Source organism: Piliocolobus tephrosceles, chromosome 6 (assembly GCF_002776525.5).
Source record: "Piliocolobus tephrosceles isolate RC106 chromosome 6, ASM277652v3, whole genome shotgun sequence".
Taxonomy (NCBI): Eukaryota; Metazoa; Chordata; class Mammalia; order Primates; family Cercopithecidae; genus Piliocolobus; species Piliocolobus tephrosceles.
Genome location: NC_045439.1, coordinates 25,077,397 through 25,090,250, shown reverse-complemented (window position 1 = coordinate 25,090,250; position 12,854 = coordinate 25,077,397). Strand labels below are relative to the sequence as shown.

The window sequence follows — 12,854 nt, the reverse complement described above, 5'->3', positions numbered from 1 at the left end:
CATGTCTGCCAAGGACCTGTGTGTCTGAGTCTCTGTAACATTTCCGCCTCACCTCCTTCTCTTCTCCCCACATTCACTCCACTCAGGTCACACACCAAGAACACAGCTGCCCCTCAAGGGCTATTCACTTGCTGTTCCTTCCACATGGAAGGCTCCTCCCCACTTTCTGCAAGGCTTGCTGCCCCATGTCCCCCAGGTCTTCACTCACATTTACCCCTCAGTCACTCCCCGGCCTTAGGGAAAATTTCACATCCTCCTCATCATAGTCCCTTCTTTTGCCTCATTTTTCTCTCCTTCCCACTTTATTACCTAACACACTTATTGTATTATTTTTATTTATTTATTTGGAGACAAGAGTCTCGCTCTGTTGCCCAGGCTGGAGTGCAGTGGCACAATCTCTGCTCACCGCAACCTCTGCTTCCCTGGTTCAAGCAATTCTCCTGCCTCAGCCTCTCGAGTAGCTGGGATTATAGGCGCCTGGCTAATTTTTGTATTTTCAGTAGAGAGGGGGTTTCACTATGTTGGCCAGGCTGGTCTCGAACTCCTGACCTCAAGTGATCCGTCCACCTCAGCCTCCCAAAGTGCTGGGATTACAGGCGTGAGCCATCACGCCCAGCCCCTAACACACTTACTTTATATTTACTTCTTTAGTGCGTTTCTGGTGTGAACCCCGTCGCCCTGCAGAATGTGGGCTCCATGGGGCAGGAGTATGTGGCTGTATCCACAGTGCTGAACATGACTTGAACGTGAGCCTAGAGTGGGAGGTCAAAATAACATGGATTATGTGAATAATAAATCTACACGTTGTTGGCTAATACAATATTTTTCTTCTTGTCCTTCGGGATCCTGGGTAGATTAAAATTTTAAATATATATATTTTGATGTCTAATCACTAGGGTTACAGGATTTTTTTGATGCTGTAAATGTGCCTATCCATGCGAAGAAAATGGATCTAACTCCATTCTTTATCTGTGGCTCCGCTTTTTCGTAGTTGGCAATAAGCAGCAGCCGCTGCTCCCAGGACTAGCTCAGAGGAGCTCTTGTTCACTCCCCAAAAGTTCCATTAGTAACAGACTGCCCAACTGTTAGGCAACTTCAACGTGGGGAGAGCAGGGACTGTGTCCAGCTCTCCCATAATTGTATTCCCAGCACCTACATTTTTTTCTGCATGAATGAACTAGTTAATTGATGCATGCTTGGGTAGTTTATTGTGTTTTGTATCCCACACCAAGGGTGAGCTAGGCCACATGGCCTCTCTGGGTAAGCCTGCACATTCTCTGGAAGAGGAGAATATTGGAGTTTTAATAAAATATTTTGTTTCCTTTTAGATACTGGAAAGAGTTATCTCTGAGAGCACTTCACCATCCTCCGTGGCATGATGACACTTTTAAATACAACAAAACTATTGCTTTTAAGTGTGCCTTTTAAAACAGCCCTCAAGAAAAAAATATAGGTGTATTTGTGTATGTGTATGTCCATGGTGTGTATACACCCATGCATGCATGTATGTATGTGTGTGGAACAATGGGAAATCATAACCCGATGAAAATAGCTGAAAAGAAGGGGACAGGATGGGCAAGAGGCCAGTTTCCTTGCCTATCTTGTTTAAAAAACAACAAGTTGACTTCACCAAGGGCGCCATCCTTCAAGTTCTACCTAACAGCTCATTAGCCCCACAAATGGGAGTCAGTCACTCAGTCATTCTGCAGGAGAGTTCATGTCCATCTTTTCTCTCTCCTTTCACTAGTCCAGCAAATCCTAGGTGGGCACCTACTAAGTTCCTCAAACCATATTCTGGAATGAAGAATAAATTAAATAGACAAAGTCCTTCCCTTTATGGAGAAGGGAGATAATAAATAAGTAAACTAATGCATATTTGACCCAATTGCAGAGGCAAATTGGCATGGGCTGTGAAGACATTTGAAGCAGAAAAAAGCTAGAGAGTGGAGGTGGAGGGTTCTGGCCCGCCCTGCAGAGGCGATGCTTGAGCAGAGTTTGGAGTGAAAATGTGGAGGAAAAGCTCTCAGGGCAGAGGGAACAGCCTGGACAGCAGTGAACTGGCCTGGAACGGCCAGAGAGGCAGTGCAATGACAGCAGACGGAGCCCAGGGGAGAGGATCAGAGACAGTATCAGCCCTGAGAAGGAAAGGCTCTGCTGAAATTTATTCCTGGGTACAGCATCCTCTGAGACGGACTGCACAAAGGTCATTAACTACATTTAGAAGCACAGAAGAACAACTGAAGGTATTAAAAAAAATAAAGCCTCTTCTGTTGCAGGGGGAATTACATATGCATGCAAAATGCAGTGGGCCTTGTCTACATATTCACCAAAAGGGTTGGGATATCTTATTCCACCCCCACCCACACCACTCACCACCCCCATTAGCCAGAATGAACAACATAATAGAAATTAACGGCTGGACTAGTCTTCTTCAGGATGAAGCCTCTCAGCTGTCACCCCTGCCTCCCTCTTAAATGGCTGACGTCATCTCTGATCCTCCCCCAAACAAGTGGCTCTTTCTCTGGTCCCAGATAATTAGTTTCCCCAGACACAATGGGAAGGCCTTAGCCCAAGCTTTTAGGGAAGACGGTTGAAGCATAAGGGAATACTAGTGTTTTGCTTGGGCTATGGGACAAATGTTCTGGAAATGAAAGGGTTTTTTTGTTGTTGTTTGTAATTATGCACATCCTGCAGTATCTGCATAATGGGTCCAATTCAGCCCTGGCCTTGCAGATAAATTACCATGTCCCTGGAGGAAGGTCAGTGTATGAGTGAACAGGAAGCTTCATGCTGACAATAGTGCCCTAATTTTTTTTTTTTTTTTTTTTAATTTTAAGGATGAACTTTGCTCTTTTAGTCCATTTGTCTGCAGGCATTTGCAGACATGTTCTAAACACACCCACACTTGTAAAATGCACATACTTAAAATCAGCCTTGGCTTTGAGAGAACAGTATAAAGATTTTAGATGGTAGATGAGCTGACTGCTATATTCTTCCTGGTACCTGTTGGAATTTTAAAGCCAGAGGAAGACCTATATGTCAGTCAAACTTTTTGTAGCTAGAGAAAGTCAGGAACACTATTGGCTAAAGGACCCAACGTGAATAAGACATGAGATGGGTTTAGGTTCATTTTCAAAAAAAATTTCTTTAGAGAACTATACAAAATTTCATCTTGATTTAAATACATTCACCGGAAGGTTTTTGTGTGTGTGTGTGTGTGTGTGTTAACACTCTGGTTCTGCTCATGGTTTTGTAGAAGATCTTATGCATCTGGTTCAGAGTTCAATAAATGAGTTTTCAGTTAAATTTCTTGACATTTTTCACCATACAACCTTAAATCATATGGCAACCTCAAACTGGAGATGTGAACAGTGTTCTTGTGGCTAATTTACATATTTGACCTTAAAGATTCCAATAAAAATCTTCTAAAGAGATCATTTATCAACATGGCCCGACCCAAAGGGGTCTTATAAAGTCAAAGAGGTATGAATCCCTCATTTGGCCTCCACCAAGTTTCAAAGGTTTTAATGTTGAACACAGTTTTCATAAAAGAGTCAAAAGGAAATTATTCTATATGTTTCCTCATTTGTAGTAAACTCAGGTCCGAAGAACTGATGCTCTCTTTCCATATATATGGTTATACAAAGGATTTTGTCAGGCAGGGCGCAGTGGCTGGCGCCTGTAATCCCAGCACTTTGGGAGGCTGAGGTGGGTGGATCACCCACCTGAGGTCAGGAGTTCAAGACCAGCCTGGCCAACATAGTAAAACCCCATCTGTACTAAAAATACAAAAATTAGCCAGGCATGGTAGCGGGTGCCTGTAGTCTCAGCAACTCGGGAGGCTGAGGCAGGAGAATCGCTTGAACCCAGAAGTGGAGGTTGCAGTGAGCCGAGATCATACCACTGCACTCCAGCCTGGGTGACAAGAGGGAGACTCTGTCCCAAAAAAAAAGCTTTTGTCACTATCATTTTATTTTAATCATATTTTTCTTTCTTTCTTTTTTTTTGAGATGGAGTCTCACTCTGTCACCTAGGCTGGAGTGCAGTGGCATGATCTCGGCTCACTGAAACCTCCGCCTCCGAGTTCGAGAGTTTCTCTTGCCTCAGCCTCCCAAGTAGCTAGGACTACAGGCACCCGCCAGCACACCCTGATAATTTTTGTATTTTTAGTAGAGACGGGGTTTCACCATGTTGGCCAGGCTGGTCTCGAACTCCTGACCCGGTAATCCGCCTGCCTCGGCCTCCCAAAGTGCTGGGATTACAGGCGTGAGCCACTGTGCCCGGCCAATTTTAATCATATGTTTCTAAAGGAGACTGTATATCTCCTTTTTACTCTGGCCAACCATGATGGCACTTATTCACTTCAAATCCTGCCCTAATTAAAGTCCAAGACAAAGTGGTTGCCTTGATGATTTAAGCACTTCTGGAGTTGTTTTTTCTACCAGCTGTTGCTCCTGGTTATCCAGTCAACTTTGGTATGCTTCAGTGCACAATAAAGTAAGTAGCCGGGTCACTAGGGTGAGGACTAACAACTCCTTGGCTTCTCTAAGGTTCCCAGTGCAGCTTCTAGCCATTTAAACACCATAAAAAATAAGCGATGTACCATTAGTGACAATTTCTTTGTACCTAACTCCACTATGCCTACAGCCTTGTGGCATTTTAATTAGGGAAACAGTACATTCCAATTCCAGGCGGAAGTCCAATGCTCGCTTGGCTTTATTCTTAGGTGGCACAGTTTAAAAGATGTATTCTTTTGGTTTTTACTCTTCATCTGCCAGAAAAACTTCAAAGAGAGGAAGAAAGGGAATTAGGGGATGGGAAAGGAATATCCCGAATAACCTCGCTGCTCCCTCTGTGTGTGTGTGTGTGCTATTCTCTTTCCCAACTTCTCTCTGCAAGCCAGGATGTTCAGGTACGAAACAGCTGGCTAAGGAAGGTTTCACTTTTTCTTCCGGAAATTAAAACTAGGAACAGCACTGATCAGTTCCACTTCTCCTCCTCCTTCTCCTCCCACCACCTTTTTCTCTTATGACCTTCTCACAAAACAACATCCACAGAGGTTTTGCATGAGACACGTAGCAAGATAAACATTGTTACATCTCTCCCGACAAGAAGACATCTGATCAGAAAGTATGGACTCTTAATAGAAGTAAATGGAGTATGAAGAGTAAAACGGGAAGAAACTCAACATTACAACTATATATTATATATAGAGAAGAGTCAGTTTGTTCCGGTGATGCTGATGTGATTGGGAAAAGGGTTAAAGCCAAAAATTAGTTTCCACTGATCCTTTTTTTTCCGGCTGAACTTTTTTTCTTGCATGCACAGAGATACACCTACATATTCCAAACTTCACCAAAGATTCCACATTTTTTCATTTAAATACAGCACACCAAACATCTCTCTTGCCCTAATTCCATTTCATTCTTGTGTTATCCATGCTAAAAAGAGTTTGCTCAGTCTACATGAGTGAAGCTATAGCCCAAAATAGATCTAACATCTGACTGATGGAAATTAATAAACTAAGAAGAGCATTTTAGAGTAGATAAATGAGAAATTGATGAGCAAATCATTTCTCTGTGGTCAGATTAGACAAAAAGCACGAGAGGGCCATTTTGTCTAAGTTGGTCACCTAGCTGTGGGCACAATGGGCACTACTTGGTCCACAGCGAGGTGGCCTATTTAGACAAAAGTTTATCCTAGGTCAGTAGTGCCCACTTTCTCCAAGTGAGGAAAACTGGATAAAACTGAGTAAGAGCTTTGGAGAAGCCCCAGAAGTAAATGATAACTAACAAGGGAAGTTGCTTTAAATTCTGATTTTCATCCTTCACAGGAAGAGACAATAGAGGCACCTGTCATAAAATGAACTGCTCAGGCAAGTAATTCTCCCAGCATCCACTTCTTCCTTTGCTTCCTCAGAGCCAGTTCCAAATTCTCAGCTGTATGAAATGAAAAATGTAGGCCAGGCATGGTGGCTCATGCCTGTAATCCCAGCACTTTGGGAGGCCAAGGAGGGCAGATCATTTGAGGTCAGGAGTTTGTGACCAGCCTGGCCAACACAGTGAAACCCGTCTCTACTAAAAATACGAAAATTAGCCAGATGTGGTGGCACGTGCCTGCAATCCCAGCTATTTGGGGGCTGAAGCAGGAGAATCACTTGAACCCAGGGAGGCTGCAGTGAGTCGAGATTACGCCACTGGACTCCAGCCGGAGTGACAGAGCGAGACTCCATTTCAAAAAAAAGAAAAAACTTAAAACAAAAAGACAAGTAGTGGTTGAAAGACAACCGCAAGAGATGGTAATCACAGGAGCACAGGTTGGCTCTGGTTTCCTACTAGAGGATCCAGAAAGAAGCCCAATGGATTTCTGCTCAATTCTGAGCACTGTGCTATGTCTTTGAATATCCACACCTAGCAGAACTATACAGAGGAAGTGCTTAGTAAATATCTGGTGACTCAATGAGTAAATTATAAGGAGCTGTAAGGTTTAGAGACAAAGCACAGTGACATGCACACATCTCCTTAAAAAATACCCTGCATCATGAGCCGAGATGGCGCCACTGCACTCCAGAGCCTGGGCAACAGAGCAAGACTCCATCTCAAAAACAAAAAACAAAAAGTCCTCCACCATTACAGATGCTCCCCTAATTCAGACTGACTCATTCTCAGCCTTATGCAAAGGGTTCCATTTTAAGATTTTAGAGACTTAGTACATTAGTTTTCTATGGCTGCTGTAACAAATTACCACAAACTTGGTATCTTAAAACAACAGTAATTTATTCTCTCATAGTTCTGGAGGCCAGAGTCTGGGATGAGAATCACTGTGCTAAAATCAAGATGTCAGCAGAACTGCACTCCCCACAGAGGCTTTAGGGAAGCATCTGTTTCTTGTCTCTTGCAGCTTCTGGTGGCTGCCAGCATTCCTTGGCTGTGGCTTCATCACTAACATCTTTAAGCTCAGCATTTTCAAATTTCTTTCTGTTTCATCTCCACAGTGCCTTCTCTTCTGTGTAAGCAAAATCGCCCTCTGCCACTCTCATAAGGATGCATGTGATTGCAGTTAAGGCCCACACATAATCCAGGATTATCTCCCCATCTCGAAATCCTTAATCTCATCTACAAAGACCCTTTTCCCAAACACGATCATATTTACAGGTTCCAGGGAGGACAACCTGATGTCTTTGGGAGCCATTACTCAGCTTAGTATTGCCAAAACAACAGAGCAGGCAGCAGTGATTGCAGCAAGTCTCACACGTCTCTACTTGCTGCAAACATCTGTGTTATTTCTGCATAATGCCTGCAGTTACACAGGTGGTATTATTGCAATATACAACACATGTACTCAAACATTTTAGATTCAAATTAAAATCTGAGCTGCACAACTCCAGAATGGAATGACTGTGGAACTTGGGGAATGTCTACATTATCCGTTATGTGGGGGCAGGAGGCAGGCGCTAACGCCTAGTCTCTCCTGTGTAATTGGCCTTAGCTCTGCCAATTACTCTATCCTTATTGTTAAACACAATCTATGGGAGGAAACCCAAGAGGGAATTAGCTTATGTGGGAGAGGTTACTTTGGGTAATAGGAATGTACCCTGCAGCTTTTCATTCAGTTTAGGTTCATTGATGGGTCAAGTTGGGTATTGGCAGAAAATTTGGAACTGGACCCTTGGGTTTATTACCATTTTCTTTACCACTCTAATGCTGTGCACCATCCTCTATGCTCCTTGGGTTTCTAGGTTAGAAACACTTCTTGAGGTGGGGCTGGCCCTACTCACAGTTTATTTCTGCTTCTTGCCTACAGACCGGGCATCAAGTCTGCTGGGAACCCATCCTACAGGACCCTCCTAAGGTAGAGAACTCCATCTCCACAGGGTTGAGTTACATTTTCACACATATGAACAGATGGAATTAGTTATACTTGAGCAGTTTTCAAAATTATGCTTTCATGCATTTGAACACTGTCATTTCTTGATTTATTCCCTGGCAATATTAATAAATCTTAAATTCTTAGGACAATGCAGGGCTGAGATTGGGTTAAGGCAAGTGACACACTTGCCTCGGATGTAAAATTTAAGGGGGTGCCAAAAAACTCAGTAATGAAAACATTTTAACACAGTATATTAAAAATATCAAATCAAAATCAAAGCAGCAAACCATGGCTCACAGGTTGACTATTTCTGTAAATGAAATTTTATTAGAACCAGTGAGACAGCCAGCGGGGAGGAGGTCCCTGGAAAAACTCCAACTGACCTGTGCACTGGGGTGGAGCCACAGAAGTTTGTGCCACTTGCAGCAGGGAAGAGCCTGGCCCCTCCTCTTCCTGTGTGGAACCTGGGATTTGAGCTGTGGGCTGGAGGCGCTCTAGGTGAATTCTGGCCTTGCTCAGAGCCCCTGTTTCCCCGTTTTTTTCCTTTTCACCCAATAAAGTCCCGCCTTACTTACCCTTCAAACCATCTGCGAGCTTGAATTTTCATGGCTGTGGGATGGACAAGGATCCCATCTTGAACTGAACTTTAGGAAAATTCCTGCAACACCAGGTCCAGGATAAGGGTGGGCCAAGTGTGGCATAGTCATGCAAGTGTTAGCTGGATCTTGTCTTTAAAATACTGATATTTTCTTCATTAAGAAATTTTTGCATTATGTGATTTTAATAATTTTAAAATAACTTTAATTTTTAAACTGAATTCTTAAAAATTAAAAAAATACTTTTTTTCAAGACAATTATTACGATTTGATATGGAGCAAAAGTGTTTCACGTATTTTTTCCCAATCTGTCACAGAGAATGTTAAAAAGACATACTCAAGAATCACAATTTTAAGAAATTCATAATTTTTACCGCCTCATCAAGGATATTGTTGGGTGAAAGACATTTTGCTTTACTGTGAGTAGACAATGGCCAACAGTTTTATCTGCTGTTACTTTTTTACCATCAATGCAAATGTCAAAGCAGTGAAAAGGCAAATAACATCTTAGAATTAGAATGAAAATGATTTTAACCCAAAACCCTTGAAAGGGTCTTAGGAGACCCCAAGGACTATGGGTCAGATTGTGAACTGCTGCCTTAAAGGGTAAAGCTTTCACAATATATCAAAAGCATTGTCAGTCACAAGATAAGATCCTCAGTCAGATGGGGGCAACATAATTATAACTAATCTCAAAATGAATTTTGGAAAAATCAGTGAAGAGTTGAGCAAATTGACTATCATACAAATAGTTTTGAGCAATCAGGAAATCTTTGAGGCTAAAGATACGATGTGAAAGAATCTGAATGCCATGAATATAATCCATGACCTGAAAGCATGGCCATTTTAGAGCAGCAAAGTGGAGAAAGAGCACCCCATCCATCACTTACCTTCCATTCCTTGCCCCCACTGCCTCCTGGGTAATGAGGGAGCAGAGAATACTAGAGCAGCAGCAGCAGGAAGAGTGAAGCAAACGAAAGGAGAGCACAGGGCATCCGAAGGCTGCTCCAAGACCTTGGGGCCGGATGGGCTGGTGCGGAAGCTCTCCTGCCATTTCCTAGCACACAACCTTGGTTGAATTCCCAAAGCACTGTCTGGCTGAGTCTCCTCCACCATATGTAACACGGATTAATATAAATACCTTCCTCATACAATTGTTGTAAGGAGTACATGAGATGATGTAGTTAAGGCACTGAGCACAGAAACTGAGACAATAAGTATGCAGTAAATGTATCATATTAAGCAGAAGGAACACACTTCTGTGCTCAATCACTGCCCAGTGTTCGGTAACTTTTCCCTACATGCTCAACGCTTAGCCCAGGGCCTTCTCAGAGTTAGGTGTTCAGTAAGGGAAGCCTGTCTGGGCCTGTCACTTCTTCTATGCTGCACTGAGAGTCATGACTCAGCGACAATTCATGCAGAAATCTGATGTTTAGGCTGGGCACACTGGCTCACACCTGTAATCCCAGCACTTTGGGCAGCCGAGGCAGGCGGATCACCTGAGGTCAAGGAGTTCGAAACCTGCCTGGCCAACATGGTGAAACCCTGTCTCTACTAAAAATACAAAAATCAGCCGGGCGTGGTGGTAGATGCTTGTAATCCCAACTACTCGGGAGGCTGAGACATGAGAATCACTCGAACCCCAGGGGCAGAGGTTGCAGTGAGCTGAGATTGTGCCACTGAACTCCAGCCTGGGCAACAGAGCAAGACTCCCTCTCAAAAAAAAAAAAAAAAAAAAAGGAAATCTGATGTTTAAATATGAAAATAGACATAAATGTGCAAATTATTACATAAAAATATAACAGAATTGTTTTATATTTTCTTAAAATCATTTTTATTGGTATTGAAAACACACTGAAAAACAAAGGAATCAGCCTTAAAAGTGACACTAGGAAAACATTTAACGCACCAACAGAAAAATATACCAACCCTGCTTTTTGCTGGTAGGTCTCTGTGGTAGACAGAATAATGCCTCCCATTCCACCCCAAGATGTCCACATCTTGATTTCCAGAACCTGTGAATGTGTTACTTTATATGGCAAAAGAACTTTACTGATGTGATTATGTTAAGGACCTTGAGATGGGGACATTATCCTGGTGAGTTCAGTGTAACCACAGAGGTCCTTAATGCCTGGTGAGCCCAATGTAACCACAGAGGTCCTGAATGGAAGATAGAGGCAGATGTCAGGGAAAGATGTGACTTCAGAAGAAAGGCACAGAGAGATGCCACATTCCTGGCTTTAGGGACAGAGGAAGGGGCCATATGCCAAGGAATGTTGACAGACTCTGAAAGCTGGAAAGGGCCAGGAAACAGACTCTCCCCTAGAGCCTCCAGAAAGGAATGCAGACCTGCCAACACCTTGATTTTGGCCCAGTGACACCCATGACGGACTTCTGAAATACAGAATAATAAGATGATAAACTCATGTTGTTTAAGCCACTACACTTGTGGTGACTTGTTACAGTAGCAAATAGAAAACTAATACAGTCCCAAAGCTTATCCAAATCACCTGTGGCATACTTCGGTGCATGACAAAGAAGTAGCCAGGTCACCAGGGTGGGGACTAACAACTGCTACAGCTTTACTAAGCTCCCCAGTGCAGCTTCTGGCCATTGAAATGCCACAAAATAAGATATTTCTCATGTACAACCACCCCTACCCATGAGGATTCGGATTCAAGAGTTCTGAAGTGTGAGAATATCCACGTTTAACAAATCCTGTTGGTGACATGCTTAGACATGGTCAGTGGTCCACACGTTCACACACATTCATTTATCTTTTTTTATTTTTTGGAGACAGAGTCTCACTCTGTCACTCAGGCTGGAGTGCAGTGGTGCGATCTCAGCTCACTGCAACCTCTGCTCCCAGGTTCGGCAATTCTCATGCCTCAGCCTCCTGAGTAGCTGGGATTATAGAAGTGCGTGACCATGCCCAGCTAATTTTTGTATTTTTAGTAGAGACGGGGTTTCTCCATGTTAGCTAGGTGGCTCTCAAACTCCTGACCTCAAGTAAGCCATCCATCTCAGCCTTTTAAAGTGATGAAATTACAGGCGTGAGCCACCACACCCAGCAGAAACATTCATTTCTATATGTAAGGTGCTTACGATTTAGGGGCTGAGTAAATATAATTCCAATCCCTAATAGAAAAATATATATGCATTATTTTAAAGACAAGTCAACAGCCAGGGACAAGAGTAAAGGACTAGAAATGTCCTAGAACACATAAATTCTTTTGTATGCTTATGTCAACAAAAACAAGATACAGAATTAAACCAGATGAGAACTCCGTCTGCTCTCCCCTGTGCGACTGGTGCTTCAGGGGCAGGCGGCAGGTGAAATGGAATCCTGGCAGCCCTACAGACCTCTCACGGAAAAGCATCCCTGCTGACCGCATAACCAAGCCGGGCCCTTCCTACCCCCTCACCTGTCTCAGCTGTTTCCTGATGAGGTGGAGATGTGCTGGCCCAGGGCGTGTCGTCTTCAAACTGAACCCAGCTGCTGATGGCCGAGGCCAGGTCAGGTGGGGGCTGCTCAGGGCTCCCAGGTGGGGAAGCTGCTTCAGAGATGAGGCCCATCTTTTCAGAGGAGTCATCCTGCTCCGAGTGGGAATGGTCTTGAGAGCCTCCATCCACCACATGGTTCTCCCCAGAGGAGCTCTCGGACTGGTCTGGGGAAGATGACAGTCCTGGGAGGTGTTCTTCCGTGCCCCCTGAAACAGATACCAGACGCCACCATCATATGAGGAAGGCCGCTCTTCAGAGCCATCTCATGGAGGCAAAAACTAAGGATGGCCATGGGGTGCCAGCACAACTCGCCACTGCAGTGAGTGGGGAGAAGAAAGAGCCACACCCATCTGACTTCATGTGAAACGACTGTTTCCCCAATCATGTGTAAATGCTGTAAGCTCAGCATGTCTCCAGTCAGTACCCTGGCAGGCAGAGACTAGGAGCCTTCTTCACTATTCTTATCCCAGCATCTACTCCAGTGCTTGGGGGTCACAAAGGAAAGTGCTTACAGAGGTCAAGTAAGAAATATACTTGCGTCAAGTGGGACAAGTGAAAGGCAAAAGGGACTGGTGGAGACTGTGGCTGAACAGGAGCACTTTTGTCAGAAGACATTCAAATTCAAATTTCAAACTCTTTGCAGTCTACACTATACACAGCCACAGGACACCAGGTGCAAACCTGTGTGCACTAATGACCAGCTGAATGTAACCTAGAGGCTATTCCTGTAGCCCTGTATCACTTGATTGGCCCTAGAAAATTTAACAGACTTCAAATTTTTTTTTTTGAAAATTAAAAAAACCCGCCAGGCGTGGTGACTCAAACCTGTAATCCCAACACTTTGGGAGGCCGAAGTGAGTGGATCACCTGAGGTCAGCGGTTCGA

At 43.8% G+C, this 12,854-nt stretch overlaps 1 protein-coding gene across 2 annotated transcripts in view; it reads right to left on the bottom strand.

Annotated features, from left to right (window-relative positions):
• Positions 1–12,854, bottom strand: part of STON2 (stonin 2) — a 171,488-nt gene that overhangs the window by 117,889 nt on the left and 40,745 nt on the right. For both annotated transcript variants that reach the window (XM_026455570.1, XM_026455573.1), the window contains one exon: positions 11,891–12,175. In XM_026455570.1, the coding sequence (XP_026311355.1) occupies positions 11,891–12,175 (285 nt within the window). The remainder of the gene's footprint in view (positions 1–11,890; positions 12,176–12,854) is intronic.